The sequence below is a fragment of the Cygnus olor genome, chromosome 1 (assembly GCF_009769625.2).
Source record: "Cygnus olor isolate bCygOlo1 chromosome 1, bCygOlo1.pri.v2, whole genome shotgun sequence".
Classification (NCBI taxonomy): Eukaryota; Metazoa; Chordata; class Aves; order Anseriformes; family Anatidae; genus Cygnus; species Cygnus olor.
The window spans coordinates 177,463,188-177,480,268 of NC_049169.1; the positions used below are offsets into that span (position 1 = coordinate 177,463,188).

The following is a 17,081-nucleotide window of genomic DNA, read 5'->3' on the forward strand; positions in this document are numbered from 1 at the left end:
TTGTGCTGGGCCCAGCCCTGGACGCAGCACTCCAGGTGGGGCCTCACAAGGGCAGAGCAGAGGGGCACAATCCCCTCCCTTACCTGCTGGCTACACCTTTTTTCCCTGTCTTTTGTTTAATGTTTAGTTACCACTCTTATCAGTCTTTTGATTTATTTTTATTTATTATTTCTATTACTATTATTAACTATTTTTAAGGCTTAGCTTGTTAATATATGTCACTTCAGAATTTATTGTCTTGTGAAAACTGACTTTTTGAAGAAGCAATGGAAACATAAAACTGGGAAGTTTTTTTGTGGAGAGACTTGATTTATTTTTTTTTTTAATCAAAACTAAAAATGTGTTTTTTGGGGAAAAAGAAAAAACAAATAAACACGTTGGAAATCTACTTTAGAAGTCAACAGTGAAGATACATTACCTGGCTAGTCAATTAACAGATATGTTAGAACTCCATGCATCTGAATCTGTTTTTAGATGCACTGTCTACAACAGGTGCCTCTGTCCTGGAATTTCTCTCCATTGGGTATAACAGGAGAGACTACAGCAAGTATAGGCATCTACATTGCTCATGTCTCATAACTGTGGACAGATCATTCTCAGGTGTTTGAATCTTTGTAGGTTTTTTATGAGTATATAAAATATTTTCCTGTTCCAGCAGCCTCTGACCATCCAAATCTTTTCTTTTCTTGACTTTCAGTTCCACTGTCACTGCTTCCTCATCCATTTTTATTTCTCCATAAAATCTTGTTATTCATGTTTTAAAAAAAAGACGAGCACTTTTCAGTAAATAAGAAAGTTTTCTTAAAGTATATCAGAAGCAAACAATTAACAAAACAACATTCAATGAACCCACATTGCCAGATTAAATTCTGTTAATATTCTGTTCCAGGGCCTCACCATTCTCTGAGTAAAGAATTTCTTCCTTATATCTAATCTGAATCTACCACTTTTTAGTTTAAATCCACTACTCCTTGTCCTGTCACTCCACTGCCTGACAAAGAGTCCCTCCCCAACTTTCCTGTAGGCTCCCATTAGGTACTGGAAGGCCATTGTAAGGTCTCCCCAGAGCCTTCTCTTCTCCAGGCTGAACAATCCCAGCTCTCTCAGCCTGTCTTCATAGGAGAAAAGTAATCAAAAGTAATTCTTGGAGTCCCTGTTTACCAGCACAAGAACTACAATTATTTGTAGTTCTTCAGTGCTTTTTGTATTGTGCTGGTGACTTAAGTAGACATAAAAAATGGTTTAGATTATAGTTTACCTGGAGGGAAATGTAGCTGAGACAGCTTAAAACTTCTTTACTGTTCTGCAGATGGTCCTGAGGTTATAATTGCAACTGGACTTCAGATAATCTCTAATGATCGCACACAATTTGAATGTCATGTCCAAAGGAGTTCTCAAGCTTTTTGTGATATGCTTTGTGGAATACATTAATATTTTTTAAGATAATTTTAAGATAATTTCGTGACGAGTTATCTTAATATGTGAGAGTTTTCTTTTGTGGTTTGTTTGAGTTAATAGCCCCACATTTTTTTTGGTACAAGTCTTGCATAATATTTGTGTTCTAAGGCAGATAATGTGTCTCTGTTTCATAGCAGAATAAATCTTCTGTATTATGGATATCATTTATATGAATTTCTGTGTTGCTTAAAGCGATGCTTATATTAGAACTTTTGTTTTAAAGGACTATGTTTCTTAAATGTTTTGTGAACTTTTTATATTTTCTCACATGATAATATTGTGTAGTGTTAAGAATTACTCTTTGTAGGAGGTAAGAAATATTTTTCTCATTTTCCTGTTTTTGTAGAATCTGTGAAGCTGCAAAAATACATGGCCTCTTGGAGCAGGAGCTTGCTCATGCTGTTAATGCATGTTCACATGCATTAAATAAAGCCAACCCAAGGTTTCCTGAGGTAAAGGAAGAACAGACATTTACGTATAAGTAAATACATTATAATATCTGTGGGCATAAGGTTGTGACATAGGATCTGCATTGTACTCCCTGCTCCTATATTGCAACAAGTTGGGTGATAATTCTTAAAGTTTTTATAAACAAGACTCCTAGATATACATACACATACTCAAGTTTAAAATGAAATTGCTTAACAGACGAACAGAGCTGTATTGACTCCCCTTTTTTGTCACTTTTTCTAAGGTGAAAATAAAAGGAAAGTTGCTTCCAATTCTGAAGCTGCTGGTCTGCACAGCTGCAGGAAGTCTCAGCTCTTCACATGCTTAAGGAAACACCCCATAGCTGATAAATATGGGAGAGATAATGCTCAAAGATTCTGAAATTTCTTAATAATACTGGGAATATGAGTTAGAAAAACTGTCTTCCTTCGGAACAGGAAGAAAAGTCCCCTCCTGATCTTAGATCAATGTGATACCTGAGAAAATAGATGATGTAGTTTCTGCATTCATCATTGTCCTCCCCAGTTTATGTTCCCTTTTGTGATTACTGGATGTTGGAAGGGGACGTTAATGACTGAATATGTGGAACATCTGAGTTTTGTAGTGGTGTGGGAGTAACCAAAAGGAAGATTGGATGAGGGGCATGGTGAAAGTATGTCTGTTGTCTTTTGGAAGCAGTCAAGAATTCAGTCCATCTGCAGTAGAAATCCACAGTGAAGGGCATTCATCCTGAAGTGATGCAGCAATGCGTATATTAGTCAAGCAAGATGGTGTGCTCTTGTAGTTCTGAGCACAAGTAAATCAAACTCGTGTCAGCAAATAGCAAAAACAATAGCCAAAGTAAGATGGCATCTACTTGCAGACAACAGTGTAGGCATATCTCCAGACACAGAGTAGAGGCATGTTGAAGGCTCAACAAATTATATTACTACACACAGGTCAATTCTCGTGAATGTTTCATAGAAATTTTCACACTTAATTGTTATCCAAACGTTATGCAGAGAATGCAGAAAGGGGAGAAGGGACACTGAGTCTCTCTTCTTACTAGGCAATCTGTGTGTTTTCAGGGGTTGGAGCCAAAGATGATTAATTAGGTAGAGTCTATATAATTTTAACTGACCTAAGCTTACCTGTGGTAAATACGTTTGTTAACCTGTGCTCCTTAAAATATGACTAGCAGTTTACTTCTGCTAAGATTAAGGTGAATGATTTGTGTCAATGGTTTGTTAAAAGAGGCCTACAACTTCTCTGTTGGCCTTTGCCATCCATAAAAGTCATGGATTCTTCTCACAGGTGTCTTATCACTGGACCTTTAGGATTGTATAAGATCATATTTAATAAAGTTGGGGAAAAGACAATAAATAAATAGTATATTTTTCTTTTTCTTTTTTTTTTTTTTGTGTGATCTCAGTGCTGAAGAAGTTGTCAATGTAGAGCTAAATTGATGTATTTCTCCTAGAAGAATACACAGTATATGCCCAAAGTACTTATTCTCAGACCAAGTAGCATCCTATCAAATAATTTTTATGCTTCTTATTCCCCAGAGCCTTACCAGAAACACTGCCATGGAGATAGCTGTCAATGTGAAGGCCTTACATAATGAAACTGAATCCCTGCTAGTAGGAAGAGTTCCTTTGGTAAGATGACAAAATACATTATTTTATTCCCTCATGCTTGATGTGATCTGTTCTTTGATTTAGAATACTAACACAGAATTTAAGATGTGCTATAAGCAGTTCTGTAAGGCCGGATGGAAGATAGTACACTGCATTTGTGGCTGGAAGCAGAATGAGTTACAAATTCTTGTCCTAGGTTGGTGTCCATCTTCCCTCACTTGACATATCTAAAAGTCATTGCCTGGGCTGCTTTTTTCAGTAGTCAGTGGAGAGAAATAAATGTATCTGTTGAGGCTGATTGACCCCCAGATGTCTTGGAGACTTATCTTAGAAAAAGATAGATCATCTTCTGGAGGTTTAGCATTTAAGAAAATTTCTGGAGTTCTATTATGGACTATTTTCAGAGTTTAAATAGAACCGGGGGTGACAGCTATTCAGACTCATACGTTCACCTTCTACAGATCTAATTTGGTAAAGTAAATCTCACCCTTGTTCTAATACCTGGGAAGAGTTATTTTATAACCTTTAACTGGTAAGTGTTCAAGAGACCTCTGATGGTACTTAAAGACTTTGCTTCATCTCTTTTGGCTAGTGTTTCTGTCCCTAAAATGAAGAAGACTACTTAAGAATTGAAGTAGTTGGATACATAATTAGAAAATTCATTTATCTGAAATTGTGAAGAGAAGAAAGATGTCAGGTTTTCTATGCTGGTCCAGTTTTACAGTAACAAGATTACTCAGTAGGAACAGATATATTTTCTTTGGATTCAGAAACAGATGTACCGGTACCTTACTGTTGATTTGAATGTTGTAATTAAAAATGGATATCAATAGGGATATTCCAATTCGTCCGAGTTCAGGTGTGAAACATATTGGGGCAGGTTTGGATACCTTTTTACATGTGAAAAATGGTACAAGTCCATTCTACAGTAACAAGCGTTAGTATATGGCCTAAAGGATAATAACCACTTAAGTTCTAGAAATACAATAGAATAGGTTAATTGGAAGGGACCTACAAAGGCCATGAAGGCCTGACCACTTCAGGGCTAACCGAGAGTTAAAGCATGTTATTAAGGGCATTATCCAAATGGTTCTTGAACACTGACAGGCATGGGACATTAACCACCTCTCTAGGAAGCCTGTTCCAGTGTCTGATCACCCTCACAGTAAATAAATGTTTCCTAATGTCTAGTCTGAACCTCCCCTGGTGCAGCTTTGTGCTGTTCCCACATGTCCTATCATTGGCTACTGGAGAGAAGAGATGGGCACCTACCTCTCCATCTCCCCTCCTCAGGAAGTTGTAGGGAGCGATGATCTTGCCTCTTAGCCTCTTTTTCTCCAGACTAGACACCCCAGGTGTCCTCAGACTCTCTGCACAGCTCATGCCTTCCAGCCCTTTTACCAGCTTTGTTGCCTTCCTTTGGACATTCAAGGACCCTAACACCCTTTTAATATTGTGTAGCCAAGAACTGCACACAATATTGAAGGTGAGGCTGTGACAATGCCAATTACTGTGGGATAATCACCTCTTTTGACCGTTTTTGCCCTCCTGGTTTGCCAGGGCACACTGCTGGCTCGTGTTAAGCCAACTGTCGACCAGCAAGCCCAGCTTCTGCACAGCTTCTTTCCAGCCACTCGTCTCCCAGTCTGTATCTATGTCCAGCATTCGTCTGTCTCAGGTGCAGAATCTCACATTTTCCAATCACAGAATCATTAGGGTTGGAAAAGACCTCCAAGATCATCTGGTCCAGCCATCACCCTACTTTGCCGAACTTGATGCTGTTGATGATTGTTCAATGTTCCAGTCTATCTAGATCCCTCTGCAAGGTCTCTTGTCTGTCCAGAGAGTCAAGAGCACCTCCCCATTTAATAAAATAGTTAAAGATTAGGCTCATATGATCTATTTTATGAAGTTTTGAAAGGGAAAAATATTCATTAGTTGATTTTGTTCAAGACATGGGAAAAATATCTACTGGTGTTTTTCTTTTTCTTTTTTTTTTTTTTTTTTCTCCAGGTAGCTATTACTAATTCCCCATTTGAGATTGAATGAGGAATCAATAGAGAAAATTGTTTATTTTTTAAAATAGTTTGGGAAGAGGAATTAGAGGAAAAAGTTTAAGTTGCTGATGCAATACTAGGACTAGTGTAATTTATCAAGACAATCTAGGAATAATGTTATTATGGAAACTTTCCAACTGAAACATTACCTCTCATTGTGTTGTTGAGCTGATCCAGTGTTCAAACTCCTAAATGTAATTTGATTCATTTGTCTGTGTCTGATTTTTGCATATTTTATTTCTGTTTCTCATTATGGTCTATGCATATGTCTTCATGGGTCTACATCAAAGATATTTTTTTAATAAAAAGGTTGTTTGGAAGTTACCTAGGTATCTTCCAGAAATGTCCATTACACTCATTTGACAGCATTCTTACTTTTCTTACTCAGAATAGTATTCCACAGTTACAATAACAAGGCACTGTTGTAGCCTTATTGACACACATTTTATAAATGCCAAAGCTACATGTATGTTGGTTCCTCACTTTGATTAGAAACAGATGAAGTGTAAGGTGTTGCTTGATCTATCTTCTGCTGTTCTATCATACACTGTTCTCCAGTCTTTCTCCCGTGACAGATAGACATTCTTTCTTTAATATCTTTTTTTTTTTTTTTCAATAATCCCCCACCCTCTCATCTGTGATCAAAGCTCCCTATAGCTGTCAATTGATGCCTCCCTTGCATATGCTACTTGGTAAGCTTTTTCTCTGGTTGCTGTTTACCAGCTCTGAGTATTTCCATTATAAGGAGACAAGAAATGTAAATGCAGACACAAGGAGACTGTGATTCTTGCCACCTCCTCTAAGATAACATTAACCAATTTCATATGACAGTATTAGCTGGGTGACATCAAAAGGTGAATTAGATATAAATACCATTTTTAGTTAAATGAAAAGATGGGACAACGAAGCTGATTAGCTGATTTGTGGAATCTCACAGATAGTTATGGCTGGAATACGGTTTGGAAAAAAAAAAGAAATGTAGTTATGTTTTGTCCAGATATCTACCAAATCATTAAAATGGCTTGGGTTGGAAGGGACCTTAAAGATCATCTAGTTCCAACCCCTCTGCTACTGTGGGATACTGCTATCTGTGGGGATACCACCCACTACATTAGGTTGCCCAGAGTCTTTTCGAACTTGGCCTTAAACAATTCCAGGTGTGGAGCATCCACAACTTCTCTGGACAACCTGTTCCAGTGCCTCACCACCCTCTGAGTGAAGACTTTCCTCCTAACATCTAATCTAAATCTCCCATTATGTTGTTTAAAACCATTCCCCCTTGTCCTGTCATTGTCTGCTTAACATTGTCTGCCTGTCACCCATGTGATAAAGATACTGAACAGCACCAGTCCTAAGGTAGGCCCCTGAGGGACACCACTCATCACTGGCCTCCACCTGGGCATTGAGCTGTTGACTGCAACTCTGACTACAGCCATTCAGCCTATTCCTTGTCCACCCTTCAAATCCATATCTCACCAATTTAGAGAAAAGGATGTCATTGGGACCGGGTCAAAGATTTTAAAGACCTCCAGGTAGATGAATGCACCGTTTCGCTTTTTACTTTTTTAAAAGCATTTCCAATTTGGAACAGAGCACTATTTTAGAATATACTAAGGGATAAGTGCAACATTCATTTCAGTTGAATGAAAGGATCTGAACTCACTGAAATCAAATATCATCATATGAAAAATTTCATTTGGGAAGAAACTGAAAAATCCTTTATTTTAAACATCTAATTTGTAGTGCTAATTTTCAACCTGGGTATAAGAAGCTTTTTCTAGATGTTCTAGCAGGAGAATTTACCCTAAATTTGATGACTCCTTTACCAGAATTGCACCGTAGGTTGTTTTTATTTTTTTTTTTTCCTTTTTTTTTTTCTGAGTAATATTTCTAATGCATAAACTTTCTCACCATTGAGTGAGAGTTTCTTGGCCCTAAGCAAAACATTTCCCTTTGAGAATCAAGCAATTAGATAAGTGCTTATTGAGAGAGAAATTCAGTCATTTATATAAAAATACAAGACTTCATAAATAATTTTTAAAAATGAAAACACAAGAAAATTTGTAACTTCCTCAAAGACAAGTGGGTCATCCTCAAAATCATCTAAACATTCAAACTCAAAAAAATGTAAGGCAAAAGAAAGGTCAGTCTGCTTATAGGGATTGAATTCTCTCCCCAGGTTCTATGGACTTCAGAAGAGAAAAGAACACTATAGCAAGGAGGAACTAATATTTCCAATGTAACTATACTAAACAGTGATATCTTACTAATGATGGTTTCTGCTCTGAAAAGTGGTAATATAAGCAAACTATTGAAGGAAAAGAAAAAAGTTTCTGTTAGGTAGGATAAATTAGTGGGGACTTGTAATTTATCTCCAAAAACCTAAAAAGTCAAAATCTTTTTCTGGCACTGGAGATCAAAGATGCTCTTACAAATCCATTTTAAAAATATATTAATTTGTACATAACTTCATTAGATCTTTTCAAAAAGATATTCTGAACTGCTTTGGGCCTACTTTTACTTCAAAGAGAAAAATGGATGTTCAGATTGCTTACTTAGTGATTCCAGACAACTCATTCCAGTATTCAACACTTTATCTCAAAATGGTGCTTCAGCAACCCCAGATAAGCCCAAAACAGCTTTGCCTTGGATGAGCTGTTTGCCTTATCCTTTCCACACAAATTTCACTCACACAACAGCTGCAGAACGTGGTTTTCTGACCAAGGTTCGGAGGAAAACTGATACATCCATAGGATTCTCAAAGTGTTGATAGAGCCAAATTCCTATAGGTCAGTAAGTCCCAAGCTTTTTATACTTTCATTTCCTCTTTGGCTTTCACTTTGGCTTTTTGTCTCCCCTCAGAGGCTGCAGTCCTGTTCCCCTTCCATGCCTGGTGCCTGTTCCTTCACACCTTCAGCCAGTAGCAGTGGCTGAAGTGGCTCCACGTCTCACCTATTAAGAAGGGGTAGTTCAGATCTCGTATCACCACTGGAATGCCTTTGGGAATGGGATGTCTTTGGGAATGAAATGCCTTGGAAATCCATTCCAAGAGATCCTTGAGTGTCTTAGAGATCCATGATGCAAGCATGTCTTAGAGATCCATGGCACAAGATCCATTTCCTCTTACCTGACCACGTATAAGTGTTCTATCATATAAAGAAATCTGCAAATAATCACTTGGGCTTACTACCATCTACTTTTTTTTTTTTTTTTTTTTAACATCACATTTCATACAAAGACTTTCCAGGCTATTGTCCTTCTGGTCAGTTTTTTACTCACTTGTGCTGGAAATTACCATTTCCAATGTTGTGGTCTAGTGTTGGTGTTATCAGATAACTTCTGTTCTATGAAGGCTCATGAGTGTGGTGAATGGGTCTATACTAAATGTCATGTCAGGGTGGTCTGAAATGCCTCTGAAGGAAAATTTAAGTTGGTAAGAATATTTGTTTTCACCGTTCATTTACATTTGCTGAAATGTAGTCATCTGTTTGTGTGTGGTAACAACATATCCGGATATAAAAAGTTATATGGTAACAAATCTAAAAGTACTATTTTTCTGGCCTATTTATAAACAGCAGTTAGAAGCTCCCCATGAAGAGCTGCTGTCTGATGCTTTGCACAGCGTGGAGACAGAGTTGAGAAAACTTGCTGAGATACCTTGGCTTTATTATGTTTTTCAACCAAATGATGATGAGGTGAGTTTGATTAATACTTTCTAATTAAACTTTATTTTTAAGAGGGAAGAGTAAGTTAGACTCATAATGTGGAGAGGCAATTCCAGTAATGATGCTAGATCATTTCTGTCTGCTGTGAGCAAGCCTCAAAGCTTAGGGCATTTTTTTGCGTTCTGTTCCCTCTTATGATTTTAAAAGGCTTCAAATGGTTATTTAGCAAATTAAACTTGTATGGAGTTAAATCCTTACATAATTCTTTACAGAAGTAAAACCATTTGAAGTATGTAATTTAACTGTTGTTTTCTGTTAATTAAAGGTAACTATGTCTTTCTTTCATGCAGGATCCTCCTTTGGATTATGCTAAAAGAAACAACAGAAGTACAGTGTTTCGCATAGTGCCAAAGTTTAAAAAAGAAAAAATTCAGAAGCATAAGACCAGCCCTCAGCCTGGTATGTGTTTTGAAATTACAAGAAAAATAATAACATTTGGGGAAAATGTGATTTTGTGTTTGTCTGTGGGCTGGTTGTTTTTTTTTGTTTGTTTGTTTGTTTCGTATTTTCAGTAAGAGTTGCAATTATATGCTCTACTTAAGAGTAAAGTCCTGACCCTGATAAATTGAGAGGCAACTGAACTAGTTGGCATCTTCATTAGGATGAACATTCCTTTAATGCGTTTAGAAAGCATTCAGTAGGACCCCATGACTTCCAGGTGAACCAAAGAACTACTGCAAAAATATATAGATAGCTACTGTTTTATCATGAAACAGGACCTGTGTCTTTGCTGGTGGTTGCAGTTGATTAACTCATAGCAATACAAGCCATATGTAGACCCACAATTTCCCCGTGAAGCTCCAATTCAGGTTTTTCAAGTTAGTTTCAGAAGCTGTGCAATACCTTTATCACACTCGTTTAATTAACCAGTTAGTCTTAAATTTCAGGTGGTTTTCAAGTTCAGTGATTTAGGCAAGTCAAACAAAAAGCCATGATAGTCAATATTGATATTTTAATTAGTAATTTGAACAAACTCCACCCTCCTCTCTTCCCACCATTATCCATGAACTTACTTCCTTAATATTATGTCCAGGAGTTAATCAGTGATCAGATGGCCCTAAAACTGTTTCTACATCTTTGTGTTTTTAATGGACAATCTGCAAAATCTTGCCATTGTTGATTAGACTTTAGTTTCAGATTAGACTGATTGACTTCACTTTAAAACTAAAGCAGCATTGAACGAAGTTGCAAAATTATAGCAATAAGTAGCATAGCTTTTTATTTTATTTTTTTCAATAAACGTGCTCTTATTAGGACTAATGTGGGCAACTAACCTTAGAGAACAATGTTTTACAGAGAGCTTATTAATGACCCATGTAACACAATAGTTTAAAGAATACTTGTAGCATTAATTAATACTAGAAACTGTTGATTAAAACTGGACTTGCTTGCTGCCATTGCTATATCTGAGGTATGGTTTATATATTAATTTTACATGTTGATTAGTTTTTGAAGGCTTCTCCTCTTCCTGGATGACTACTAATAAATTAATGGTATAAAGTAGAACATTAGACTTTGCGTCACTGATCCTAAGATTGTTTAATGTGAATTTGTTGAGACATGAGGTTTTAAAGGCTTTACTGAAGAAACTGTAGTAAAGCTGAAAGCATGGCTGCAAAGCAAAGAACCCCAACTTTGTTTAGATACTTTCTCATGTTAACTGCTAACCTGTAACCTGCATGTATAAAGGAAATTGTCGTTTTTTCTGGAAATGACACCTCTAACCTTTCCCTTTGCTAGCACGGCAATTCTACTCTGTTTTCCACTCTCTTTGGCCTAACCTTTGCTTGTAATGCATTTGAGCATGTAGAAATTAAGGGGGTTTTGCTCTTAACTTTGGTAGTTCAAAAATGGGGCACAGATGAAGTTGCTGCTTGGCTGGATCTGCTCAGTTTGGGAGAGTACAAAGAAATCTTCATCAGCCATGACATCCGAGGCTCTGAGCTTTTACATCTGGAAAGGCGAGATCTTAAGGTATTTCCTTGTGCTACTTTTCTGCTATTGACCATTTTCTTTGACAAAACAACAACCAACTTTTCTTCTTTCCCTGCACTTGTTATGTGCTTGTAGCTTGGCTTACACTGTGCAGATATGCAATAAACTAATATGCGCTGTCCTTTGGCCTGAATTTCTTAAGTGCTGAATTGTACTCGCTTCCAAAAATATCTGTGTTATCAGAAATTTCCTTTTTTGCACCTTATGTAGAATGATAGCATTATAGTTTATGTCAGAAGGCATAGGAAAAGCATGTTTGATATCTTACTGACATCAGTGTAATATAATGTTATCTTCAAGAGATCACTGTTTCCATTAAACAGGATCGGTATGGATCAGTTTATTAAGCTGGTGATAATAATTTTGAATATATCTCCTGCAAGGTCAGCAGCTGCAAGCAGCTCACCTGCTTCCGGTGATTTTTTGTATATATACTGGATAAAGTTGATATGAGAGAGATGAGCAGCTTAATAAACTGTGGTGTTGAACTTAAATGGTATTGGTGTTTTTATGTCAAAGTAGACTTTCACAGTAGGTTTTCTCATCCCCAGCCAATCTCTGCCTGATTTTAACTATATAGACTTAAAAAAGAACATTTTATTTTGTCTTTCTGACTGTCTCAAATATCCTAAAACTTTCTTCCTCTGAGGTCAGATTGTAAGTTTTGCAGGGAGAAATGTTACGTAGCAGTATGAGATTATTCGAGCTCGCTGGTCTTTTTCAAGAATGACTTAAGAGCATCCATTATATGTAATAGAGGCTACATCTTTGGGGATTCATTACATTAGTTTTTTCCAGGAACTCAGTAGTAATGAGTTCTTGATAATGTGTTTTGCAACTGCTTTTAGCACGTAAGAGAGGAAATAGGATATTGTATAAATCACAAACATTTATGTTTAGAGTGCAGGTCATTGCTCTAGCCACAGTGCAGTAGTCTCCTGATATGGGCAATACTTTCATATACATGTGCGATTTTTCATAAAGTTTCTTACATAGTTTGAAATCCTTAAACTATAATGTAGTGCTTACATTGTGTGACTGTTACAGTAGCTGCTCAAGATAGATGCATCTGATAGGATGTCTTTAGCTGTTGTGTGTTATTTGTTATTAGATCGCCTAAGCTTCTTTCCATGGAAGTTAAATTCCTTTCTTTCAGGATAGTGCAGTCCCTCCATGTAAGCAACTTCCCAGGCAACCCACCACAACATTCCAATGATGGATTTTGCAAGTTCTTGTTCTGAATCGTCACTGAACGAATTTAAAGCTTGACTGGGAGATTCTGCAACATATAACAAAAAGTTTTGCTAAAATGTTAAGAATCTTAATAAAAATAAGATGCCAAATTTGTTGGAATAAATAGAACAGTTCAGCTGAGAGGGACCTACAAAGATCATCAAGTTCAACTGCCAAAGATGGTCAGTAAGACCAGTGCTAAACTAGGCATGGTTTGAGGCCCCTAATAGGTACCAATTTGACTGCATACTCAGAAGACTGGCACTTCAACCAAGTAAATAACTGCAGCAGTGTAATCATCAACCTGTTCTCTCTGTTGCTAGGACAGATGTGGATTCAGCCTAAAGAAAACCCCATCACAAAGGCTAACACCCTGAAATATCTGTCTTAGAGCCTACACAGAGAAAGACTTCGACTGTCTTGAATCATTTATGCAGGTTTTAATTGCTCTGCATATCTGGGCTAGCAGAAGTCTTGCACTAAAATTGGCCCTTCTGGTTGTTATCAGAGCTGAAAACTTCCAAAGTAGTGCTTTTTGTAAGGTAGGCCAGGCTTTTGGCTAAGTGTGGTTTGCACTCCATGTAGCAACACTAAATTTAAATAGCAGAGTTGACCACTCATCTTGTTCATTACATCTGGGGCCTGATCTCTGCAGGTAGCTAATTAAGGATGGCTCAGGGACCCTGCAGTTTTCTGCCCAGTGACCTGAGCTGGTGTCAAGATGTATAGTGTGATACATAGAAAATGAGGAACATATCACAAGCTGCCCTGCTGATTTGTCCTGTGTTTGGCTATTGAGATGTGCAGATGAGTCTTCAGTGCTTTTGTGAGTGATAATCTGTCTAGAGCTTCTCCTCCAGTGCAAGGCTTGTGCTTCTGCCAGACTAAATGGCATAGTCATTGATTCACAGTCTCTTAATCCATGTTACCTCTATGACCTCTCAGGTGTACAACAGGAAAAACAGTTGCCCATTTTCAATTCAGTGATTCTGTGATTTTAATTGAATCCTCTGGGCCCACTTTTCTATGGTCAAAAGTAGAGATAAAAAGCAGTAAGGAGAAGGATTTGATGAAACTCTCTTCCTTTGCATGCATCACTGAACTAGATGAAGAACTAGATCACAGGGTCAGAGAATCACAGAATGGTTTGAGTTGGAAAAAACCTTAAAGATCACCCAGTTCCAACCCCCTGCCATGGGCAGGGACACCTCCCACCAGACCAGGTTGCCCAAAGCCCCATCCAGCCTGGCCTTGAACACCTCCAGGGATGGGGCAGCCACAGCTTCTCTGGGCAACCTGTGCCAGGGTCTCACCACTCTCTGAGCAAAGAATTTCCTCCTAACGCCTAATCTAAATCTCCCATTATTTAGTTTAACACCATTCCCCCTTGTCCTGTCATTGTCTGCACAAGCAAAAAGTTGCTCTCCATCTTTTTTCAAGCCCCCTTGAAGTACTTAAAGGCCGCCATGAGGTCTCCCCGGAGCCTTCTCTTCTCCAGGCTGCACATCCCCAGCTCTCTCAGCCTGTCTTCACAGGAGAGGTGCTCCAGCCCCCTGACCACCCTCATGGCCCTCCTCTGGTCCCGCTCTCACAGCCCCACACCCTCCTTGTGCTGGGCCCAGCCCTGGACGCAGCACTCCAGGTGGGGCCTCACGAGGGCAGAGCAGAGGGGCACAATCCCCTCCCTCCCCTGCTGCCCACCCCTCTGGTGGTGCAGCCCAGGACGCAGTTGGCCTTCTGGGCACACACTGCTGGCTTGTGTCGAGCTTTTTGTCCACCAGAACCCCAAGTCCTCCTCTGCAGGGCTACTGTCAGTGAACTCTTCTCCCAGTCTGTGCTCATGTCTGGGATTGCCCCTGCCCAGGTGCAGCACCTTGCACTTGGCCTAGTTGAACCTCATTAGGTTCACATGGGGCCACTTCTCAAGCCTGCCCAGGTCCCTCTGGATGGCATCCCTTCTTTCTTTTGTATCAACTGCACCACTCAGCTTGGTGTCATCTGGAAACTTGCTGAGGGTGCACTCGATCCCATTGTCTGTGTCACTGATAAACATATTAAACAGCACCGGTCCCAAGACTGTTGTTCATTGCTGCATAGCTTGTGGATCCTATTCTGAGTTAGCTCTTTTTTAATGGTAGATGGCAAATGGAGGACATCTCCAGGAGGAACCAGATACCTATCTCCATCCAACCTGTCCAGTAATACCCTCTCTCCGGCATCCTATGCTTGATTTTAGTTAAGGGAATCTTAGACTTTTACATCCATGTGATTTTCTTTCCTTTGATGGAAGTTTGGCTAGTCAATTGTGAGCGGTGCTGTAGAAACTACAGAAAGAAGGCTTGTTGTGATTTTCTTTAACCTTCTTTAACAAGGCAACTAACTGAAAACTAGACTCTGATTTTTCTGAAATAAATGCTGTTGTACTTAGCACTGACAAGCTTGCCCCTATACATGTAACTTGGCAATAACTGGAACTGCAACACATTTGGTAGGACTAGGGTGATGTCTCCTTAGAACTCCAGAGCAACCTTGGTTTCCTTGAAGGTTTTCCATGTCTCTTGCCAGCTTAAGGAGGAGTGAGTGTTAAGCTGAAATCTGTGCTGAGGACTGACATTTCATCTCTGTCTTTAGTAGTAGTGCATTTTGGAAAAGGTCTTGCATGGAAATTGGTTTGTAAGATTTGCTAGACTTCAGGCATGCGTGGTTTCTTTTGACACTGGGAATGCAAGTAGCGTAGATTTCTAATCTGGAAGATGTTAGTATTAAGGAATGTTTATATAAATTACGTGGTAGTTTTATACTCGTGGTACATTTTAGCAAAATCCATGGGGCGAACCTCAAATAAACGTATTGTTGGCTAAGCAGATGGGGCTAATCACAGTTGTGTAATGCAGATGAAGAACTCCTGAAAGTTGTTGCAAGAATTTTCATCATCTTCTTCTTGCCCTATTTTTTTTTTTGAGTCTTATCTGCTGAAGGCATAAAAATGCCAAAGTTTGTAGGGAGAGCATAAGGAGAGGTGATCCTGTAGTTTTAAGGCCATAGTTGGGAAAAGGAAAAAAAAAAAAAAAAAAAAAAAAAAAGGGCTGTTTTCTTCCTCAAACTCCGGCTATAGTCTTGTCTTCAAAACTGAGATCTTTGGAGATAATCTTGGGAATGATGCATGGTAGGCTGCTGTAGCAGCCTACTGTTACATCTTGCCTTTTAGTCTGAGATGAGAGAACTTCTGCAGACTTTCCAGTAGTAAACTGGGAATACTAGATAGTATCTATTGTCAGAAATGTATAATTCTTAATTTCCTTCAAACCAGGCTGCTACATAAGCATGATTATTTATGTATTTATAGTGTGGTAGGATTTAACAAAAGGGTCCCCAGGATTTCAGTAAGTCTCTGAATATCACTCAGGATGGAACTAAAACTAAAATTTTAGCGTTGATGATAATTTATAAAGGTTGGTGGAAAAAGTGGCAAAGTTTTTTGGGACTTTACTAATATGATTCTTTCTTCTTATCTTTGAAGTCTGACAGTACCTCACTATGTTGCTTATCCAGCAGTTCTACTCATGAAAAATGTTTCTGAAAAAAAAAAGGAAGTTCTTAAAGTTTAACACATGATTTCTCATGGTTTGGAAAGTATCATACAGGGTTTTTTTTAGGTAGAATTTCTGCCACAGAGCATCTGGTATATTTCAGTAGTTTCAATAGTCGTGCATAATTTTGTTTAATTGGAAAATTAAGTTTGACATAAATAAGAAAAGATTTTCCAAGTACAAATCTATAATGAAAAAGGTTAATAACATTGTTGGATGAGTTTAACCAGTCTGCCCACATCAAGTCTCTTAACTTAAAAATTAGTATTTTATTTATTTATTTATTTATTTATTTTTAGTCTTAGATGACCACTCATTAACGGAAACAAGATATAAATGCAAAAAACAAGATATAAAGATATAACAAGATATAAATATAAACATATATATAATATAATATAAATATAAATACGATGTGAAAAGAATCATTTTTTTTCTGATAGGTTTATGAATAGCACTTGGTTTGGGGACTTTCTTGAGCACATTGTGAACTGAAAAGTTCACTGAAAAGTTGACATTTTTGTACCAAAGTTCAGTAAAAGATGGTGACGTATTGTAGTATTATTGGTTTTCTACTGAAAACTAGCCATTTTTTTCATTTCTGACATAACCAGAATTCAATCTTGACTCTGAAAATTAATCCACCTGTTCAATCCGTGCATTTACTCTAAAATAATTCATGCCCATCTTACCAACTCCTTCTTGTTTTGGAGAAATGACAAATGAATTTCATACTAACACTTTCAAATAATATGCAGTGCAGATTTTCTGAGGTTTCTGTGGCTGTAGAAAGGTAGATGTAGCCTTTGTGAAAAGTGTGCACAGAATGTTATATATGGTTTCGTTTTTCAATCTGTATAAAAATAATTATTTCAAGCTGCTTAATTCCACTCTTTTCTATGTCTTCATAATGGAACATTTTCCTACTAAAATGAAAGGATTCTTATTTCAGAGGAA

At 37.9% G+C, this 17,081-nt stretch overlaps 1 protein-coding gene across 12 annotated transcripts in view; it reads left to right on the top strand.

Annotated features, from left to right (window-relative positions):
* Nucleotides 1-17,081, top strand: part of DGKH (diacylglycerol kinase eta) — a 193,421-nt gene that overhangs the window by 164,635 nt on the left and 11,705 nt on the right. For 8 of the 12 annotated variants that reach the window (XM_040541214.1, XM_040541225.1, XM_040541288.1 and 5 more), the window contains 5 exons: nucleotides 1,805-1,910; nucleotides 3,453-3,545; nucleotides 9,157-9,276; nucleotides 9,597-9,705; nucleotides 11,150-11,280. In XM_040541214.1, coding sequence (XP_040397148.1) covers nucleotides 1,805-1,910; nucleotides 3,453-3,545; nucleotides 9,157-9,276; nucleotides 9,597-9,705; nucleotides 11,150-11,280 — 559 coding nt within the window. The remainder of the gene's footprint in view (nucleotides 1-1,804; nucleotides 1,911-3,452; nucleotides 3,546-9,156; nucleotides 9,277-9,596; nucleotides 9,706-11,149; nucleotides 11,281-17,081) is intronic. The other 4 variants (XM_040541272.1, XM_040541266.1, XM_040541281.1 and 1 more) reach the window with 1 other exon arrangement.